This window comes from Xenopus laevis, chromosome 4L, assembly GCF_017654675.1.
Source record: "Xenopus laevis strain J_2021 chromosome 4L, Xenopus_laevis_v10.1, whole genome shotgun sequence".
Lineage (NCBI taxonomy): Eukaryota > Metazoa > Chordata > Amphibia > Anura > Pipidae > Xenopus > Xenopus laevis.
The window spans coordinates 123,100,404-123,121,134 of NC_054377.1; the positions used below are offsets into that span (position 1 = coordinate 123,100,404).

The following is a 20,731-nucleotide window of genomic DNA, read 5'->3' on the forward strand; positions in this document are numbered from 1 at the left end:
AACTTTTAGTATGTTATAGGATGGCCAATTCTAAGCAACTTTTCAATTGGTCATCATTTTTTATTTTTTATTTATTTTCAAATGGGGGCTACTGACCCCATCTATAAAACAAATGCTCTGTAAGGCTACAAATGTATTGTTATTGCTACTTTTTATTACTGATCCTTCTATTCAGGCCTCTCCTACTCATATTACAGTCTCTTATTCAAATCAATGCATGGTTGCTAGGTTAATTTGGACCATAACAATCCAATTGCTGAAATAGCAATCTTGAGAGCTGCTGAATAAGAAGCTAAATAACTCAAAAAGCACAAATAATAAAAAAACTAAAACCAATTGCAAATTGTTTAAGAATATCACTCGCAGCATCATACTAAAAGTTTGTTTAAAAATGAACAAACCCTTTAAATGGGATACGGTAAAACCGTTACAATCATTCCTATTGACCAGGTCATGTATGATTGAATGATTGGTGTAGCACCCAGTGCTTACTTTTAGCACAGATCTGTTATGGCATAAAGGCCCAGTAAAAAGTGTCTATAGAACTGACTGTCAGTTATTGAAAGCTATGAATTGTGCACCCCTCTCTTGGGCAGGGCTCTCTGAGTAGAAGACAAGTGAAGATGGTGCGGCCATAACTCCAGTTACTGTTGCTGACTTGCTCTTAGTGGAGCGCTGCTGGATACATCACAATATAAATAAATGATAATAACAATCTAGGTCACTAACCCTGTATTGCCACCACTTATTGGTGCCCTTCATTGCACAAAGGTACCAGGGATTTTGGTTCTACAGTGAGTTGTCAGGTAAAATGACTTGTCAAATACACTTAATTTAATTTTGTCCATAAACAGCTATGAGTCCGTCCTTGTGTGTTACGGGTCCGTAAGATGAATACAGTATGTCTTGACGGAGAAGTCTCAACTCTGAATATTTTTATAGACGTAGTTCGTTTAACCTTGAGCAGTGCTTGAAAGTAACGGTATAAGCAGGATCCCATCTGTGGCTAAATAGTGTCTCGTATTTCTTCCAGCCGCTGCCATGCCCATATCTGTTACTTCAGCTGATTTACTCTCAAGAATCAGGTATGCAGCCATAAAATAATTGCAGAAGATCTATAGGAGCCATTGTAATCCTAAACTGAATATTAGCATCTAATTTACTAATTTAAATTAGGCTGGAGAACAGTCCAACTGAAGCAATCTTGTCGTGCTTTACTGTGAACCCCAATAATTCCTACCTATAAACTGCTGCTTTGAGTGGTTAAACTACATACAAGGAACAGGACAGTTGTACCTATCTTACGCCCCCACAAAGACAGCTCTGAAATTAAGCCCCTAGCACAAGAATGCTGAGTTTAGAGCTAGAAGGCCACCAGCAAACCCTGGCATCTCCAATGTACGAAGCTTGGTACATGGTCCATTAGGGGCCGGCACCCTGCCACTTGTAGCTAAACAAGACCAGCACAGCAGAGCAAATGCAAACAGACGGCCACCCCATATGTGTTTGTTTATGTGTTCATTGATTCATATGTTCATATTTTGGTATCTACAGCCATGGCTATTGGCACAAATGTCCTATGCCAACTCTTCACCTGGCCATGACCATTTTGTTCTGTAAGGACATTCATGGAAGGGTTACAAGTAAGCAGACACCAGTCTTGTCATACTGGTTATGTACAGTTTGCTAAGCATGGTTTAGTATAGGGGGTCCTACCTGTTGCTCTTCAACTACCTTAAAGGAATACTGTCATGGGAAAACATTTTTTTTTCAAAACACATCAGTTAATAGTGCTGCTCCAGTAGACTTTTGCACTGAAATCCATTTCTCAAAACAGCAAACAGATTTTTTTATATTCAATTTTGAAATCTGACATATTGTCAGTTTCCCAGCTGCCCCGGTCATGTGACTTGTGCCAGCACTTTAGGATGGAAGTACTTTCTGGAAGGCTGTTATTTCTCCTACTTAGGGCTGGGACACACTGGGCGATTTGGGGAGATTTAGTCGCCTGGCGACTAATCGCCGCGACTTTCCACGACCAATCTTCCCCGAATGCTTCCCCTCGTTCTGCGCCTGGCTAAAATGAAAAATCGCCTGCGCTAATCACACGCGGCGATTCGTTTCCGAAGTCGCCCGAAGTTTCCTCGTGAGGCAACTTCGGGCGACTTCGGAAAACGAATCGCCGTGTGTGATTAGTGCCGGTGACTTTTAATTTTATCCAGGCGCAGAGTGAGGGGAGGCATTCGGGGAGAAAAGTCGCTGCGATTAGTCGCCAGGCGACTAAATCTCCCCAAATCGCCCAGTGTGTCCCTACCCTTAATGTAACTGAATCAGTCTCAGTGGGACTTGGCTTTTACTATAAAGTGCTGTTCTTACATCTACCAGGCAGCTGTTACCTTGTGTTAGGGAGCTGTTATCTGATTCCCATTGTTTTTTTGGTAGGCTGCTGGGGGGGGTGATATCACTCCAACTTGCAGTACAGCAGTAAAGAGTGACTGAAGCTTATCAGAGCACAAGTCACATTCCTCATGGTTCCTATGTCAGCACCTCTGCTTGAGTTCAGAGTTGGACTGGGCTGGTGGGACACTGGGTAAAAATCCGGTGGGACACTGGGTAAAAACCCAGTGAGCCCCACATCTTGGGGGCCCTGCGGCTCCTGCTGACCCAGGCCCTCTCCCCATGCCGGGACATGTAGGGCGTTGGTACCTCCCCCCCACTCTGAACACATCCACAAGCAGGTAGTGTGGTCTGTGCTGTGGCCCTGGACACCCCAGTCCAACCCTTTTTAGGACATAAAAAGCAAATTCGTTTTCGAGGGTAGTTCAGTAAAACTTTAATTTTCGGGTTTTTATAAAAAAAACGAAAACCTGTCAAAGTCATGTAAAAGTCAATGGCAAAGGTCCCTTGAACCATTTGGAGATGTTTGAAGCCTTCGTGATGTTCGTATCTTTTTTTTTTAGCTCGAAAAACTCAATCAATTCGAGCGATTTGAGTTTTTTTCGATGAAAACTCAATCAATTCCAGTTTCCATTTTTTCACCCTGATTACACTGATTGGAGTTTGTAATATTCGAGTTTTTTCATAAAAAATGAATCATTTGAGTTGTGAGTTTATTCGAGGTAGAAAAAAACCTCACATACTGGACCTTTCATAAATAACCCCCTAAATATCTACTCACTCACGTATACCAAGCTCTTTTCTTAATACAGTATGTGAACATGTATTTTACTGATTAAAGAAAAAAAAAGGGTGTTACTTCCGCACAAACCAAGTCATGTCATGGACATACTGATATATAACTGCATCTGTGAGTCCTTTCATCTCAACCTGAAAGGGTAAATGCTCCATATTTATTTATTTCTTTTGCAGGAAGCACGTGGTATATTAACCTGTGATGTTTTTATGTGGTAGAGAAGCTCTCAAACCTAGTTAAGGAACTGGGGTGAAAATGCCAGCGGCTCCCCAAATCCTCTAAAGAAGAAGCCAGTCATTCATTTAGATTAGCTCCTTGGCTGGATTTAAAGGAAAACTATACCCCCAAAACAATTGTATAAAACAGCTCATATGTAAAACTCTGCTTCATGTAAATAAACCATTTTCATAATAATATACTTTTCTAGTAGTATGTGCCATTGGGTAATCATAAATAGAAAATTGCCATTATAAAAAATAAGGGCCGCCCCCTGGGATCGTATGATTCACTGTGCACACAAACATACCAACAAACCATACTTGTTAGGTCACATGAGCCAATTAACAGACAGAGTTCTGTCTTTTGCTTCCACACTTCTTCCTGTTACAGTTCAAGGCAAGAGATGTAAAAGGGCAATATTTACTTAAATATATATACCAGTTTGGTAAGATTCTTTATTATGCCACTTAATATAAATTAAGATTTCCTTTAAGCTCCTTTCGAGTAGCTGAAAAGTGCCTGCTGAGTTGTTGGAAAAGTCCTGTGTGTCATGACTTCACATTTTTTAGGACTTTTACTGAGGTGTGACAACTTTTTGTCATTGTTAGCTCTGATGTGGGGAGGGATCAGAGCACTGGTAAAGCCATTCAGAGCATTAGGCTAATGCCAGAAATCAGCCTGCTGAAATACATAAGCTGAAAATCAGCTCCTACATGGGTACTAGCCTCTTCTTTTGCCTGCACCCAGAATCATTGTATTGGCTTTGGATTTTAGAGCAAGAATGAAAACTCTTATTTTTTTCCCCCAAAATCAGCTGTGTGTGCCTGCACCCGAGCCAACACACTGAGGGGGTGCAGGCAAATAAATAGGCTAATGCCCACATAGGGGCTGATTTTTGGCATGTGTATTTTATCCCTGTGTGGCACTAGCCTTAGACTAATCAGAGGGATAAAGCAAGTAGCCAATCAGAGTCTCACAGGTTAAATGTTAATACAGCTATTGGACCTGTTATCCAGAATGCTCGGGACCTGGAGTTTTCCAGATTTTGGTAATTTGGCTCTCTATACTTTGTCTACTAAAAAATTATTTAAATATTAATTAAACCCACTAGGATATGATTAATTATAGCTTAGTTTGGATCAAATACAATGTACTGTTTTATTATTAAAGGAGAAACAAACCCTTAATAAAAAAACCCTACCCTACATAGACCCCCATCCCCCCCAGCGTAGCTGCCCCCCTGGGCAAATGCCCTAACTCTGTACTTACCCCCCCCCCGTGCATATTCAGGCATCGGAGTTCACGGGCGCCATCTTCAGCCGCTTCGGTAATCTTTGGAATGAGACCAGCACTTTGGCAATTTTCATGCGTTTGGGCACATGCGCAGTTGTCGCAAAACAGAAAATTGCTCCAGCTGCGCATGCGCCACTTCGCCGGTCTTATTCTGAAGATTACCGAACAGAAGAAGATGGCGCCTGTGAACTCCGCTGGACAGAATCTGCACGGAGGGGTAAGTAAAGAGTAAGGGACATTTGCCCAGGGGGTGGGGCAGCTAATCTGGGTGGGATAGATCTATCTATCTATCTATCATCTATCTATCATCTATTATCTATCTATCTATCTATCCATTTATTATCTACCTATTATCTATCTATTATCTATCTATCTATCTATCTATCTATCTATCTATCTACCTATCTATCTATCTATCTATCTATCTATCTATCTATCTATCTATCTATCTATCTATCTATCTATCTATCTATTATCTATCTATCTATTATCTATCTATCTATCTATCTATCTATCTATTATCTATCTGTCTATCTATCTATCTATCTATCTATCTATCTATCTATCTATCTATCTATCTATCTAACTATTATCTATCTATTATCTATCTATCTATCCAACTATCTATTATCTATCTATCTATCTATCTATCTATCTATCTATCTATCTATCTATCTATCTAACTATTATCTATCTATTATCTATCTATCTATCCAACTATCTATTATCTATCTATCTATCTATCTATCTATCTATCTATTATCTATCTATCAATCTATCTATCTATCTATTATCTATCTGTCTATCTATCTATCTATCTATCTATCTATCTATCTATCTATCTATCTATCTATCTATCTATCTATCTATCTAACTATTATCTATCTATTATCTATCTATCTATCCAACTATCTATTATCTATCTATCTATCTATCTATCTATCTATCTATCTATCTATCTATCTATCTATCTATCTATCTAGCTATCTATTATCTATCTATCTATCTATCTATCTATCTATCTATCTATCTATCTATCTATCTATCTATCTTTTTAATGGAAGTTTGCCAGCCTGAACCTGGAGAAATTTCTCTTGTCAAAAGTACGCTCTTTTGCTTTTAGTGAATTGGAGAATTTTCACAGGAGAAAGATCGCCTGGTGAATTTACGCCAGCGCAAAGAGAATTTTCACCTCTGTGAAGTTAATTCTGTTCTATTATCCTTTTAGTAAATTGACGATGTTGAGGGAAAGCTTTATTTTTGGTGAAACTGCACCAAATTTTCACTTTAACCCTTTAGTAAATGTACCCCTATGTGAGAGGGGCTTCCCGTAATTCAGAGCTGTCCAGATAACAGGTTTCCAGATAACTGATACCATACCTGTATCTGCCAATCAGAATATTGCATGCTCATAGCCCAAATGGTAACTGAGCAGAAGAAAAATGTGTGTACATGTTTATACTAAACTATGTTCATACATCCAACCTTGTGCGTGACTAGAGGATTCCAGACCTCTCATTTCTCCAGGGGTCTCCGGCAAATTCAAGGTCTGCTCCGACTTCTTTCTTTTTGCCTCCGATAGGGGTCCTCGGCCTTCCTGCATTGTGCTAGAGCCCATAGTGTATCATTGTGGCCTATCACTGCTCAAGGTCAGCCAGGAGAAGAACATATACAGTAGCAGTAAACTTGAGCACTTCTAATCTCTGCACATTTATGCACCGAGGCATCAGGCTGTCGTATTTCATCCATTCCGTCTCCCATCCTGAGCAGTGACTGACAAAGCAGCAGCAGCAGCAACTTCTACGGGCAATGAAAATTTACAGAGCTTTGCATCCCTGAAGCAGCTGTTTGATCTGGCTCCTTCATGGTAGATAACTTGCCTCTATATTTCCACACTACAGTTTACTGTCTCTCTGTCCCCGGAGTATTCGAGGCAGTCTTACAAGATTAATTTAGTAACAACTCACCCTATTTTATAAGCGTAATATCACCGTTGTGGTAGGCTGACTAATAATGGCACTGATCTAGTTCAAGGACAAGCCAAGGGCAAGGCACCAAGTAGCCTGATAAATGAAAAGCTCTATAAACAGACTGTTTAAAACAGTGGCTGCCCATTGCGCTTACAGTGGGAACACAGGCGGTCATTAATACAATAGGGGAATTCTAGGGCTCATTCACTTTGTTATGGAGAGGAACAGCCTGGAGATTTGGTGTGGTCAGGCGTCGGATCATAAAGAACATTTGCATATTGCTTTAGAATAACAAGATCCTCAACATACTGAAGATTTAGGTCCAGGCAGTGCAGGGAATTACCCATCATTCCTCAGGTTCATGGCACTGCTTTGATCAATGTTGGATAGGATTGGGCTCATTTATGATCTCCAGGCAAAATCCTAGGTACTAAATTGGCAAGCAGATTGTTACCTACTCTATATATTCTAGCATGGCTGGTATAAGGAAGCTAGGTACCTTATTCTTGACCAGGCAGTTAATATAGGACTCCATTTGTATACTGTAGGTGCTATTGTACCACATGCAGGGCCAGATTTTGGCTATGGGCACCTGAGGCCGGCATAAATCACTGCCCGTGCGTGGAACCCCTGTTATCCCCAGGATCACATGCAAGCACGATCAGATCTGAAAGGGTCAGGAAGCACAGAGACCTGCTCTCCTACACCCCAGAGTTCCCCACATGTGGCTGGGCCGATATGCTGCCCCATTATCTGTGCTGCTCTATGCCTGGGCCTTGCCACAAATCTGGGCCTGGCCATATGGATTGCAAGCAGTTTGAAAGCATGTAATATAAGCACATGTCCCATCCACATGCCACTCCTTCCGTCGCAGGCACAAGGTGTTGCCATTTGTGTTCAATTTACTAATTAGCACTTATGTTTGCTCATGCTGTATCTGGTGCAAAATGTGGGCCTAATTGGAAAGTCCACAATTATGTTGGAATCAGCATTGGGAATGAAAACAAGGTGAACTACGTTAGTATGTGAGCCCTTTTATGTTTTACTGGTAGTTTAAGCATATGACTACACTGGCGTTTTCAGCGTGATCCGACGCGCTGCGACAAACCGATGGCGTCTGCATCCGACAGTCGTGTCGCGTCAGATCAACTTCATCCGACATTGCTATCTCTTACCTTATTTCCGTCGCATGCGATTTGACACTGGCGTTTTGTCGCAACGCATCTTATCATGCTGAAAATGTCCTTGTAGTCCTAGCCTTAGGGAAGAACTACACAAGCATTTTTCATCAGATTTTGTGGGTGAGATTTTATCTGATGCTCCATGCAACACCACGCTACGCCGCGCGACACCACACAACAGCAAAAGCTTTAGTAGGATGCTGCAAAATCTGATACCCCTAGGCTAGAATGTAAAGTCGGATCAGATAAGTCGAATGGAATCTTTAGTTCATGCGTTTACACCTGACAGTCAATATATATCCATGAGGAAAAAAGTCTTTCCGACACCATCCGTTTTTATCTTGTCGGATGAAGATGCAGTGTTCACATACGACAGTCGTGTCACGTCTGATAGAATATTTTCCATGTAGTTTACCCATTTGTATCAGTCCCATTGTATTTTAACCCACACGACAACATCAGACTTGTAGGATGCGTTTTGTCATTCCGACACCATCCTACAAAAGCGCTCGTGTAGTTCAGGCCTAAAGGGCAAGTCAATCCCAAAATAAAAATTTGCCTAATGAAAGAAAACCTCATTCTTAGCAACTTTTCAATATACATTTATTACACATTTTCAGTGATTTTAAAGTTATTTGTAAAAACAATTCCAATTGAAAGCAATATTTCTTTAATTAGGCAAAAAATATATAAATATATTGGGGTTGACATTCCCTTTAACTCAGTTACAGGCTTCTCCAAATCCCTATTTCCCTGGGCCCCTGCTGGCTAACTCTGGCTTTGATCCCATAATACTTTGGCAGTAAGTACTCTATCATTAACCTGGGGCTCTGTTACACCATGAGCAACCCAAGATGTTTGAGTTCTCAGTTTGGGCTTGAAGGGGCTGTTCACCTTTAAGTTAACTTTTAGTATGATGTAGAGCAGGGGGGCCAACCTTTTTTTTACCCATGAGCCACATTCAAATGTAAAAAGAGTTGGGGCATGAAAAAGTCCCTTGGGTGCCAAATAAGAGCTGTGATTGGATATTTGGTAGCCCCTATGTGGACTGGCAGCCTACAGGAGGCAATTAAAACTTGCTTCCAAGCCTGGAATTCAAAAATAAGCACCTGCTTTGACACTGAGAGCAACATCCATGGGGTTGGAGAGCAACATGTTGCTCACGAGATACTGGTTGGGGATCACTGATGTAGAGAGTGATATTCTGAGACTAATTGCAGTTGGTTTTCATTTTTTTTAATTTGTGATGTTTGAGTTATTTAGCTTTTTATTCAGCAGCTCTCCAGTTTGCAATTTCAGTAATCTGGTTGCTGGGGTCCAAATTAACCTAGTAACCATGCATTAATTTGAATACGAGACTGGAATATGAATAGGAGAGGCCCTGAATAGAAAGGTGAGTAATAACAAAAAGTTTGTAGCCTTACAATGTAGCATTTGTTTTTAGATGGGATCAGTGACCCCCATTTAAAAGCTGGATATAGTCACAAGAAGGAAGCAAATAATTAAAAAAAAATAAAAATAATGAAGACCAATTGAAAAGTTGCTTAAAACTGACCGTTCTGTAACATACTTAAAGTTAACCTAAAGGCGAACCACCCCTTTAATCCCTCCCTGGATGATTCTGTAGTAGAATTACATGTATGTTAGTTTATTAATAAATAATGTGAATATGTAGAGGGAGGAAGGTCAATATTGGACCGAGTTTTCTGTGGAACATGGATGAACACACATCAATGCTGACTGCCTATGATTTAGGGAAATGTTACTTAGGCTTTATATAATGTACTTAGTGACCTAGGTGACCAAAAATGATCAGAATCATTAACACACAGGGAAATGTATAATTAATTAGATGGTGTACCTCTGATATCTTTGTTATAGCTCTGCTGGGATTGGACAGAGTTTGAGGGTGGTAAACAGATGCTGATTAGTTACTTTTTGCTCAGTTTGTTCATGCAGAATAGGGAAATGGTATCACTGGGGCTCATTTATAGACACTGGGCAAATTTGCTCCAGGGCAGTAACCCACAGCAACCAATCAGCAAGGCTCATTTATAAACAATGGCCAACTGTGCACCTAGGCAGTAATCCATGGCAACCAATCAGATCTCAACTTGCAGCCAGTGGCGGAACTACCGGGGGAGCAGGGGGTGCGAGCGGGCCAGGGTCCGCACCCCCTCAGGGCCCCCCAGCAGCCCGTGCGCCACTGAAAATGCGGGCTGTACGGAGGGGGGCGGGGCCTGGCTGCGCGTAACGCAACAGGGCCCGCCCCTCTAGTTACGCTACTGCCTGCAGCTGTCTGAAAAAAGCTAATCATTGACTGGTTGCTGATTTGCCCAGTGTTTATGTATTAGAGGAGTCTTTTTTTTTTTTGTATTGTGACTGTTGGAATGTTTATATGTTATTATCTTCTCTCTCAGGCTTGCCCGGTACAGTAGCAGATCTAGAAAAAAGAAGGGAAATTTTCGGACAAAACTTTATACCTCCAAAAAAGCCAAAAACGTTCTTACAACTAGTATGGGAAGCTCTTCAAGACGTGACACTGATTATCCTGGAAATCGCAGCCATTATATCCCTAGGCCTCTCCTTTTATCGACCTCCTGGAGGAGAAACTGAAGGTAGGTCTCAAATGGAGATGCTATCAGTTATTATTATTGCATTTCCGGCTTTCGAACTTTATTCAGTTGTGTATTACTCCTGTCTTTGAAATATTTACAATACAATTGTAGAAAAAAATATTAGTAGAACATTTGGAGATGTTTTTGCAAATAAAATTCCATCTTAACACACTGGGGGTCATTTATCAACACTGGGCAAATTTGCCCATGGGCAATAGCCCTTGGCAACCAATTGAATCGTTGCATTTATTGTGCTACCTGCAGCTGATAAATGAGCCCCAATGTCTGAACATTAAGGGGGTTATTTATTAAGGATCAAGTTGTGGTTTCCATGAAATTAGATTTTTTTTTTTTCGAGTTATAGGTCAAAAATCACATTTTTGGATTAAAAAAAACTTGAATGTTTCGAGATTTATTATATCACGACCCTAGAAATAGCTTGAAAAATACACCATTTAAAACCTGTCAAGGTCATGTAGGCGTAAATGGCAGAGGTCCATTTGAAGATAATAATAGTCTTCATGATGTTCCAGTTTTTTTCTGAGGGTTTTGCCCGACTCCATTTTTTTCCCCTTAGAAAACGTGATCAATTTGAGTTTTTGGGTTATTTATCCCCAAATGCGATGATTCGAGTTTTTCCTTAAATTGGAAACCGTTCGAGTTGTGAGTTCATTCGAGGTATAAAAACTCTAAACTTCAACCTTTTTAGTATAAGACACAAGTTGAAGTTTAGAAGTCTGGTGCTGGATGCCAAACTCTTATTTGGTGCGGTAAAAAAAAACCTCATTTGATTCCAAATAAGTAGGGTAGAAAAACAGGAGGTGTGTTAGCCCAGTGATTGGCTTAATGCCTCCCAGTTGCCCTGTAATTACTATAATTGCTAGTGTTATGATTCAGATGTGTGTGTAAGTTTTCTGTTTGTGCACTTGCTATTTCTTCTGGAGTCTAGCTCTGAATAAAGATGTTAATCTGTTTAATTGCCGCCTATCCTGCACGTCGCAACAAGTACAAATTATCTACAGTGTTTGGTGTAAAAACTATTAGAATCACTAATTCAGAAATTAGGAGGATCTGAGAGATCACAGAGAATAGATGACAAAGCGATCATCTCGGCCCTGGTGACGTTGGGTGGCACATGTACTTAGTCATCCCCAAACTCCCGCAGCGGTACCTTTATGTACTACATATATTCTCTTGCCTGAGTACCAATGCCATGTCTAGCTTTAGGGTCGGACATAGAGGAGACATTCCCTGGCCTCTCAACATCACAGGGACAAATAGGTATAGGTATATCTGGAATATATGGGACCAAGCCTTAATGAATAAGAGGTTTAGGGCTCTTACAGACGAGCGTTTTTACCTGCGTTCCGTTTTTCTGCTTTCAGCCGCAGGGGAGCGCAGGAATAGACTAATTACATATTTTCCAATGGGGCTGTACTCACACAGGCGCGTGTAGGCACTGAACGCAGGAAAAATGCAGCATGTTGCGTCTCAACCTGCGTTCGGCGCCTACACGCGCCTGTGTGAGTACAGCCCCATTGGAAAAAATGTAATTCGTCTATTCCTGCGCTCCCCTGCAGGTGAACGCAGAAAAACGGAACGCAGGGGAGCGCAGGTAAAAACGCTCATCTATAAAAGCCCTAAAACACCTGCCACTTCTTGGTTCTTTTTCCTTGAGTAACAGCCTAATGCAAATGCAACAGCTGAGACCACCTGCAATACATAACCACCTAGAAATGCTACAAAGATTACTGCAAAAAAAAGATTCAGAGCATTAATTAACCTCAGATATGCCAGCAAGAACACTGTAGAAAATGCATATCAAGCACTGCATTACACATGCCACTAAGAACACTGTAGGGAACAGGTATTAAGTACTGAATTAACCCCACACTTGCCAGTAAATGCACTGTACAAAATGGGTATTAACCCCACACATGCCACTAAAATGTGCAGAGCACCGAATTAACCCATTTTTCAGTAAGTGCACTATAGAAAATAGGTCCAGAGCACTGCAGTAACCCAAGACATTCCAATAAGAACACTATAGAAAATGGATACTGAGCACTGCATTAACCCCACACATGCCACAGCGGACACTGTAGAAAATGGGTATTAAGCACTCCAATAACCCTACACATGCCAGTAAAAACACTGTAGAAATTAGGGTTTGAGCACTACATTATCTTTACAAATGCCAGTAAGGACACTTTAGAAAATGGATACTGAGCTCTGTATTAACCCAAGACATTTCAGTAAGAATGCTATAGAAAATGGATATTGAGCACTGCATTAACCTCACACACGCCGGTAAGGACACTGTAGAAAATGGGTATTGATCACTGCATTAACCCTACACATGTCAATAAGAACATGGTAGAAATGGGTATTGAGCACTGCATTAACCCCACACTTGCCAGCATGAACACTGTAGAAAATGTACAGAGCACTGAATTAACCCATTTTTCAGCAAGTGCACTATAGAAAATAAGTACTGAGCACTGCATTAACCCAAGACATTCCAAGAAGAACACTAAAGAAAGGAGAGGAGCTGACCTCATTTGCCTTTACTAACAAGTTATGGGGTATTTTTGTTCTGCAGGTCTCCTGTTTGGATTTTCAGCAGCTGTCTGGTTGCTGGGGTCCTAGTAACCAGGGAGAGGCCTGAACAGAAAGATGATTAATATAGTTTAACGGTAACAATATGTGGGTTCAGTGACCACAATTCAAAAGCTGGAAGAAGACGAGAGCAAATCATTTAAAACTACTTCTACTATAAAAAATTAAGACCAATTAAAAAGTTAGTAAGAAAAGAACATTCAATAAAATATGAATATTTAGTATAAAGGCGAACTACACCTATAAAGGCTTGTTTCACCTTTAAAGTAACTATTGTTATGTTTTAGAACGACCAATTCTAAGCAACTTTTCAATTGGTTTTCGATATTTATTTTTTATAGTTTTATAGATATTTGTCTTTTTCTTCTGATTCTTTGCAGCTTTTAAATGGGCGTCGCTGTCCCCTTCTAAAAAAACAAATGCTCTGTAAGGCTACAAATGTATTGTTATTGCTACTTTTTATTACTGATCCTTCTATTCAGGCATCTTCTATTTATATTCCAGTCTCTTATTCAAATCAATGCATGGTTGCTAGGGTAATTTGGGCCCTAGTTACTAGATTGTTTTAAATGCAAATTGAAGAGCTGCTGAATAAAAAGCTAAATAACTAAAAAAAACTTCAGTAATAAAAAATGAAAACCAATTGCAAATTAACGTAAGGTGTAAGGTGAACAACCCCTTTAAGTATATTTACCAAATATGATGCCAATCCTTTATGCTTGTGTAGAGCAGAGTATGTGCTGGTATTCACATGAGTTTTCCTTCATTCTGTTCATTGTATTCTATCCTGTTTAAGCACAAGCATCTATCAAACCACTTCACTTAAGGTTTCCGGGGCAAATTAAACATTTCCTTCGGTGAGAGTGTCTCTTCTATGTCATTTATTCCAGGGCTGATTTATTAGAATGCAGACACTTTAGTGCATGGGAGCAAGGCCACTTACTGTATTCTCTTTGATTTATCCTTGGCAAGTCAAGCTCATTCTAAAGGTGGCCATAGACGTAGAGATTACCAAACGAGCGGATCTCTCCCCGATATGCCCACATTGAAGTGGACGATATCGGGTTGATCCGATCGTGGGTCCTAGGGCCCAACGATCGTATCAGAACGGAGGCCAAACAGGTGGTCGGATTACAGGACCGCATCAATGAAAAGATGCCGCCGCGATCTTTCGGACAGATATCGATCGGGAAAGCCCATCGGTTGCACTACACAGGGGCCGATAAGCTGCCGACTTGGTCTTGGGGGCCTTTAGCCAACTCTTGTTGGTTAGGAAAACAATTAAAGGAAAAGTGCAGGGGCCTCCACCAATGAGGCGAGTTTATCCATTCGCCTCAGACGGCATCGCCCCCCTGGTTACCAGGGGCGGCAAAAATGCCGCTTCTGGTAACGAAAAGCCGAATTTCCGGTTTTCAACCCGGAAATTCGGCTCTTCTAGTGCAGAAAGCAGGAGAGCCCCTCCTGCGCAGAAAATGTGAGCGCCGTGAGGAGGGGTCGGGGCGGCAACGGAAGGCCGCCTCATGCGGCATAAAGGCACGGATCGGCGCTGGAAAAGCGTTTATATTCGCGATCAATGGGCGGTGCTAATTCATGTTCATTTGCTCACTATGGTGCAGGTTGTTCAGGGGTAGATTAGGGATGCAGGATCCATGCAGACTTTCCTGGTGGATAGGAGAGGGAATTAAAGCTGGATGGCTAAGCATTCTGCCTGAAAGAACCACATTTGGCTTAAATAACTATCACTATCACTGGGTGATGATATCTGACACTTATTTCTACCCCCACTCATTTGCGCCTTTAGTAACTGAACATAAACCTCACTGCGGGGCAGAGGAATCGAGGAAGATGAGAAGTTATTAACTTCATTACTTAATATGAAGATCTGTTTCATTGGTTTGCACAGCAGGGATAAGGAAACATTCTAGCAGATAAAGATTAGGGCTGCACCAAATTGAAGATCTGGCCAGATGCTTAGGGCTTGGATTCAGAATGGCGCATTAAATAGGCAACGAAATTCAACACTTTCTTGTTGACAGAGGATGCAAACTGGATTTGTTTATGTTATTTATTTATTTGAATTTGCAGATTAGAATTTAGAATCCTGTTTGGTCATCTGTAGACGAGAATGCAGAATTCAGCCAAAGCCCAAACTATGGATCCCTAAAGATGATTCCATATAGCAGAGTGCAGAATATAGACATGAATAAAAGGTCACATGGTAATGTATAAGGTCATTGCCTACACTGAGTAACATCAGTCATATATATATATATATATATATCTATACAGAATCAGAAATAAAATACGGCAGCCAATAAAGGCATCACAGTATAGATGTGTCCTTCATCAGGGATTAGTAATATATAGAACATGTTTTAGGCTGGTGCGTAGGCAAAGCATAGTCAAAGCCAAACTTTCAGCAAGGGGGTGTGCATGCAGGTTGGACTGGACCTCTTGGGGCATAACATAACAGGGTGTTAGAACATAACACCATGTGCCCAATCTCTCATTCAGCTAAATGTAATTGATGTTATATAGGCTTACGTTTAGGGTTGCCACCTTTCTTACCTGCCAGATCTTAAGAAGAGGAGCAGAGGCAGGAGGTAAGGCCAGAGCTGATGTCATTTGGTTGGGGGTGATAATGTTTAGGGGCGGGGTGATGACATTCGGGCAGGGCTGTGATGTAGCATCCAGTGATTTATTGGCTGATTTACAAATAAAGCAGGTAAATTTCTGTCAGGGTTTAGGACCCCTAAAATCCAATAGGCTGTTTTGAGTGTAGACTGTCTGGTTCAATATGAGACAGGGAGCAACCCTACTTATTATCAATATAAGACAGGGCTGATTGGAATAAACTTAGGCTGGTCCCACTAGGCCTTAACCCAGTGATCCCCAACCAGTGGCTCACAAGCAACATGTTGCTCACCAACCCATTGGATGCTTCTAGTGGCTTCAAAGCAGGTGTTTATTTTTGAATTCCTGGCTTGAAGGCATGTTTAGTTGCATAAACGCCATATGTACTGCCAAATAGAGCCTCCTGTAGGTTTCCAGTCCACATAGAGGCTACCAAAGAGCCAATCTCAGCCCATATTTGGCTCTCCCAGGAACTCTTTGGAAGCTTATTTTGCTCTTCAGCCTTTTTTTACATATGAATATGGCTCACGGGTGAAAAAGGTTGATAACCTCTGCCTTAAAATATTGTAAAATCACCTGGTACTCTTGTCAGGCCCATCCAACTATTGGGATTTCTAATAGAACAAGAGATTGGCAATATCTCAGCAGCTATTTGGTTATTCCCTTTCGTCAGTTTCATGGCAGGTGCCTTAGTAACAGATGCGCACATAGGCACTGCAGTTATATAGCACAATATGTGACTGGGGAGACGGGAAAGGTGACAGGGTTAATAAGTGAAAGTTGGGAGCTGAGCGATGAGGAGGAGGAAGCAAAAGACGATAGAGAGAGCTATAACTGGGCTGAGGGAATAAAACAGGCAGAGATATTAAAAGGACAGAGATAAAGTAATGTGAGGACAAGGTCTGACAGATCATACAGCTACAATGCATCCAGAGACTGAGACTGAAGGGAAGGGGGGGGGGGTTGTGAGCTACAAACCATAGAAATGGAATGATAGGCAGGTACAATTATAGAGGCAGGAATAGGGCAGACAAAACAACATATGAAAGGGTGATGGGTAACAGTACAGAATTGAAAGTAAGTGTGACAGATACAAAGCCATTAACCTCGTCTATATCAAATATGTCAGACAGGAGCAGATAATAAGTCACATGCCAGGGCAGAGGGGTAAGAGCAAAGGGTGAAACTCTCTGACAATTCAAGACCTTAGGGCTTTTGGTTCTGGACTAGTTTTTAGGAAGCTATTCTGTGACCCTACACGTGACTCCAGAGATTAAAGGCTGAACTGTCTAACAAGCCCAGCTGTCAGATGGCTGTATCAGTAGATTTATGATATACAAATATATATGTATTTGCCAAAGCTTCATGAGGCTTCTTGTGCTCACGTTTATGCCTCATATTTCCATGATTGCCCAAAATCTTTGCCCTATTCTCTCAGTCAGCCTGTGCTGCCAAACTACTTTTATGGCTTGGCTGGAAAGAACAAATACTTTTAACTGCCATCCAGTTATAATATAATCCATATTTCATTGGAATATTGAAACACTATTTTTGACCATTTGGAAACCCTTCAACAAAACTGACAACCCCAGACACAGTATGACAGCTTCAGGTGCTTTCATAATGACTTTTGATTTGAGATGACCCCCTAAGCTTAGCTTATTAGCAGCTCAGACCACACTGAGCATGTGCAGTGCCGCTGACACTCCTTACAAAATCCAAGATGGTGAACTCATTTTGAACAACTTTGATGGCCTGAATCATTACTGTTATAGAGGTGCTAAACCTTCAGGGTGGTCCAGTAAGTTCAGCATATAAAATCCAACACTTCACCATTTTTAGTGTTTATTTCTCCTTTAAGTTAAGTATCAAAGCCAGTTAAACATTTCAAGGACCTTGTTCTGAACAATAAAAGCTGCTGCTGTACAGCCGTTAGAGACCAATTTTCTGCTTCTAGAATGTGCTTGTGCTTGCGTGTTATTAATAAACGAGCCTTTGGGTGTTTGAACATACAGAATGTTTGCTCGCCACACTATAACACACATACAAAACCCAAATAGCCACGTCCCTGTTCAGATGGAAGATCACAGCACCAGTATAAAAGTATAATTAAATGCTTACTCCGGAATTCCTAGAACCTATTATTTCAGAAAACAGGCGCACAGAAGCATTTCTATGACAACTGGAAATGTATTGTTGCACTGTTCCTCCGAATATGAGGATTAGTGCATGGAAGATTAACCACAACTTCACCCATGCTAATCCCTCGGCTATTATTGGCCCATACCTTGCAATCATTTGTTTTAATGCCCCTGAAAATGCTGAGGGGACAGAGATCAAGAAAAGAACAAAAACCACTGAGACAGTCGCGCACAGTTTCTACTGCAGATAATTCTGAAATCAATTTTACACAGGGAAAATGTAAGATGTTTGCAGAGAGATTTTTCTCTGCAGACGTTCCTAAATGTTCATATTGCATATATTTATATATACAGGTATAGGACCTATTATCCAGAACGCTCAGGACCTGGGGTTGTCTGTATAAGGGATCTGTATAAGGGATCTTTTCGTAATTTGGATCAACATAGTTTAAGCCAAATAAAAAATCATGTAAACATTAAATAAACCCAATAGGAAGGTTTTGCCTCCAATAAGGATTAATTATATCTTAGCTGGTACTGTTTTTATTCTTACAGACAAAAAGGAAAGTTTTTTTTTAAATTCGATTTATTTATTTAAAATGAAGTCTATGGGAGATGGCCATCCTGTTATTCTGAGCTTTCTGGATAAAGGGTTTCTGGATAACAGATCCCATACCTGTGTCACTAAACCATTTATGGGGCCTCAAGTGTAGATAGTTTTACTTGTATCTTGAATCATTAGCTCAGTAAACTTAAATGTCTTAACCATCTTCCAGATACTCTAGGCCATGCTGCCAGTTACAAGGCCTGCGGGGCATTACACACACACACAGGGTCAGACTGGGGCGCCCGGGGCCCACCGGGGCTTCTGCCTCAGGACCCCCCGTCCGACACCCCCCCCCCCCGCAGCGCGTCTGTGCATCTGTCCATCTATCTATCAGTTGTCTATCTATTTATCCAGGTCCGGACTGGGATTCACAATAAGCCCTGTCATTCCAAGTACACAGAGGCCCAAGCAGCCCCCCACCAGCCCAATAATTAGTGACTGACTATGGCAACTTACAACAGCACCTCTGACATTTGCCAGAACTCACAAATTGCCAGTCCAGGCCTGTATCTATCTTTCACCTATCTATCATTAGTGATGGGCGAATTTGTCCCGTTTATATTTGCCGAAAAATTCATGAATTTCCAGTGAAATTCACAAAATGGCAAAAAACTTGTGAATTTCCAGTGAAATTCGCGAAATGCCAGAAATTCGCGGAACGAATTAAAGTCAATGGGCGTCAAAATTATTTTGATGCATGTCAATTTTGACACCCGCAACAATTTTTATACGTCCGCCTATTTTGTCCAAATGCATTAAAGTCAATGGGCGTCCGAATAATTTTGACGCGCAACAATTTTTATGCGCGTGACTATTGTGACGTGCACCCACATTTTTTTTTGATGTGGCAAATTTTTCGTCAGAAAATGTTCTCATCAATTTTGCGAATTTATTCGCCGGCGGCGAAATGTGGAAATTCACCATGACTCCACGCCTGCCGAATATATTCGCCCATCACTATCTATCATCTATCTAATATCTATCTGTCTCTCAATCTATTAGCTATCTATCATCAAACTATTATCAATCTATCAGTTGTCTATCTATCTATCTATCAATCTGTCATCTATCTATAAGTCTGTCATATACATATCTATCTACATACCTGACCAACTCTCTCGTTTTGAGCGGGACAGTCCCGCTTTTGACAGCTCAACCCGCTGTCACGGATTTGTACTGATAGGTCCCGGGTTTCTCTTTGATCTGCTGCACTGAACAGCCAGAAACAGATACAAAGTTTCTAACTTAATTGCGTCTTGGCAGACAGACTTAAGCTGGCCATAGACGCAAAGATCTGATTGTACGAATCGAGGATTCATACGATATTCGGAACGTGTGTGGAGTCCCGACATTTTTCGTCCGGCGGAGATCGCTCGTTTGGTCGATTGGACAGGTTAGAAAATTTCTGTCGGCTGCCGATAATATCTCTGCGTGTATTGGCGATCGTACGATTTTCAGTGGGAGACTGTCACTAGCTTTGGTTGGACATAGATATCGTACGATTGCTGTCAGGGGCAGAACATTGCTGATCTGTTCTTTAATTAATCTGACTGGTAAGACTTTGATCGGAATGGTTAGTGGCGGGTCGGGAGATGGGAAAGTCCGATCGTACGATGATTCGTACGATCGGATCTTTGCATCTATTGCCAGCTTTAGACTCACAGCTTAAAGGGCAATTCACCTTTGTTTGCAAAACTGTAATAACATATAAAAACCACAGAAATGTGTTCAAACTTTCATAACCTGCCAAATTATGTAAAATGAACATGGTAATTAGGGGGTGTGGCCACAAAAATGTGCGTGACCAAAAAAAAATCGATGCGCTACGCGCGCCAAATCTTTTTATCCCTCTTTCTGTTTCCTAAATGTTGTGAGGTATGCTATCTATAACCTATCGTCTTTCTATCTCTCTATGTACAGTAGATAGGTATTAGATTGTCCAATTTACTCATTTTAGGGCATATTAATCACTATGGCAGGAACCCTTCATCAGATAATCTCTTCTCTTTCCGTGTTCAGAGTGTATTTTCACCTAATTTCTAGGATTTTATGTTTCACAGAGCAGACATGTTTCCCACCTGCATTCTGGTCCTCACTGGTAATATGTTCCCGAGTGATTGTATTTTTATAGCTTTGCCCTTGACTTTTTCAGGAAATGTATACAACATTACCTACATTAAATCATCCCTCCCCCTCTCTGATTACAGGCCTTAAAATCTAATGGCAACCGCTAAATCCTCACGCCAGGGTGACCTT

The 20,731-nt window shown here is 41.0% G+C and overlaps 1 protein-coding gene across 1 annotated transcript in view; it reads left to right on the forward strand.

Annotated features, from left to right (window-relative positions):
- Nucleotides 1-20,731, forward strand: part of atp2b4.L (ATPase, Ca++ transporting, plasma membrane 4 L homeolog) — a gene marked incomplete at its 5' end in the record, with an annotated part of 179,901 nt that overhangs the window by 112,327 nt on the left and 46,843 nt on the right. The window contains 1 exon segment of the mRNA NM_001093551.1: nucleotides 10,277-10,474. Within this exon segment, the coding sequence (NP_001087020.1) occupies nucleotides 10,277-10,474 (198 nt within the window).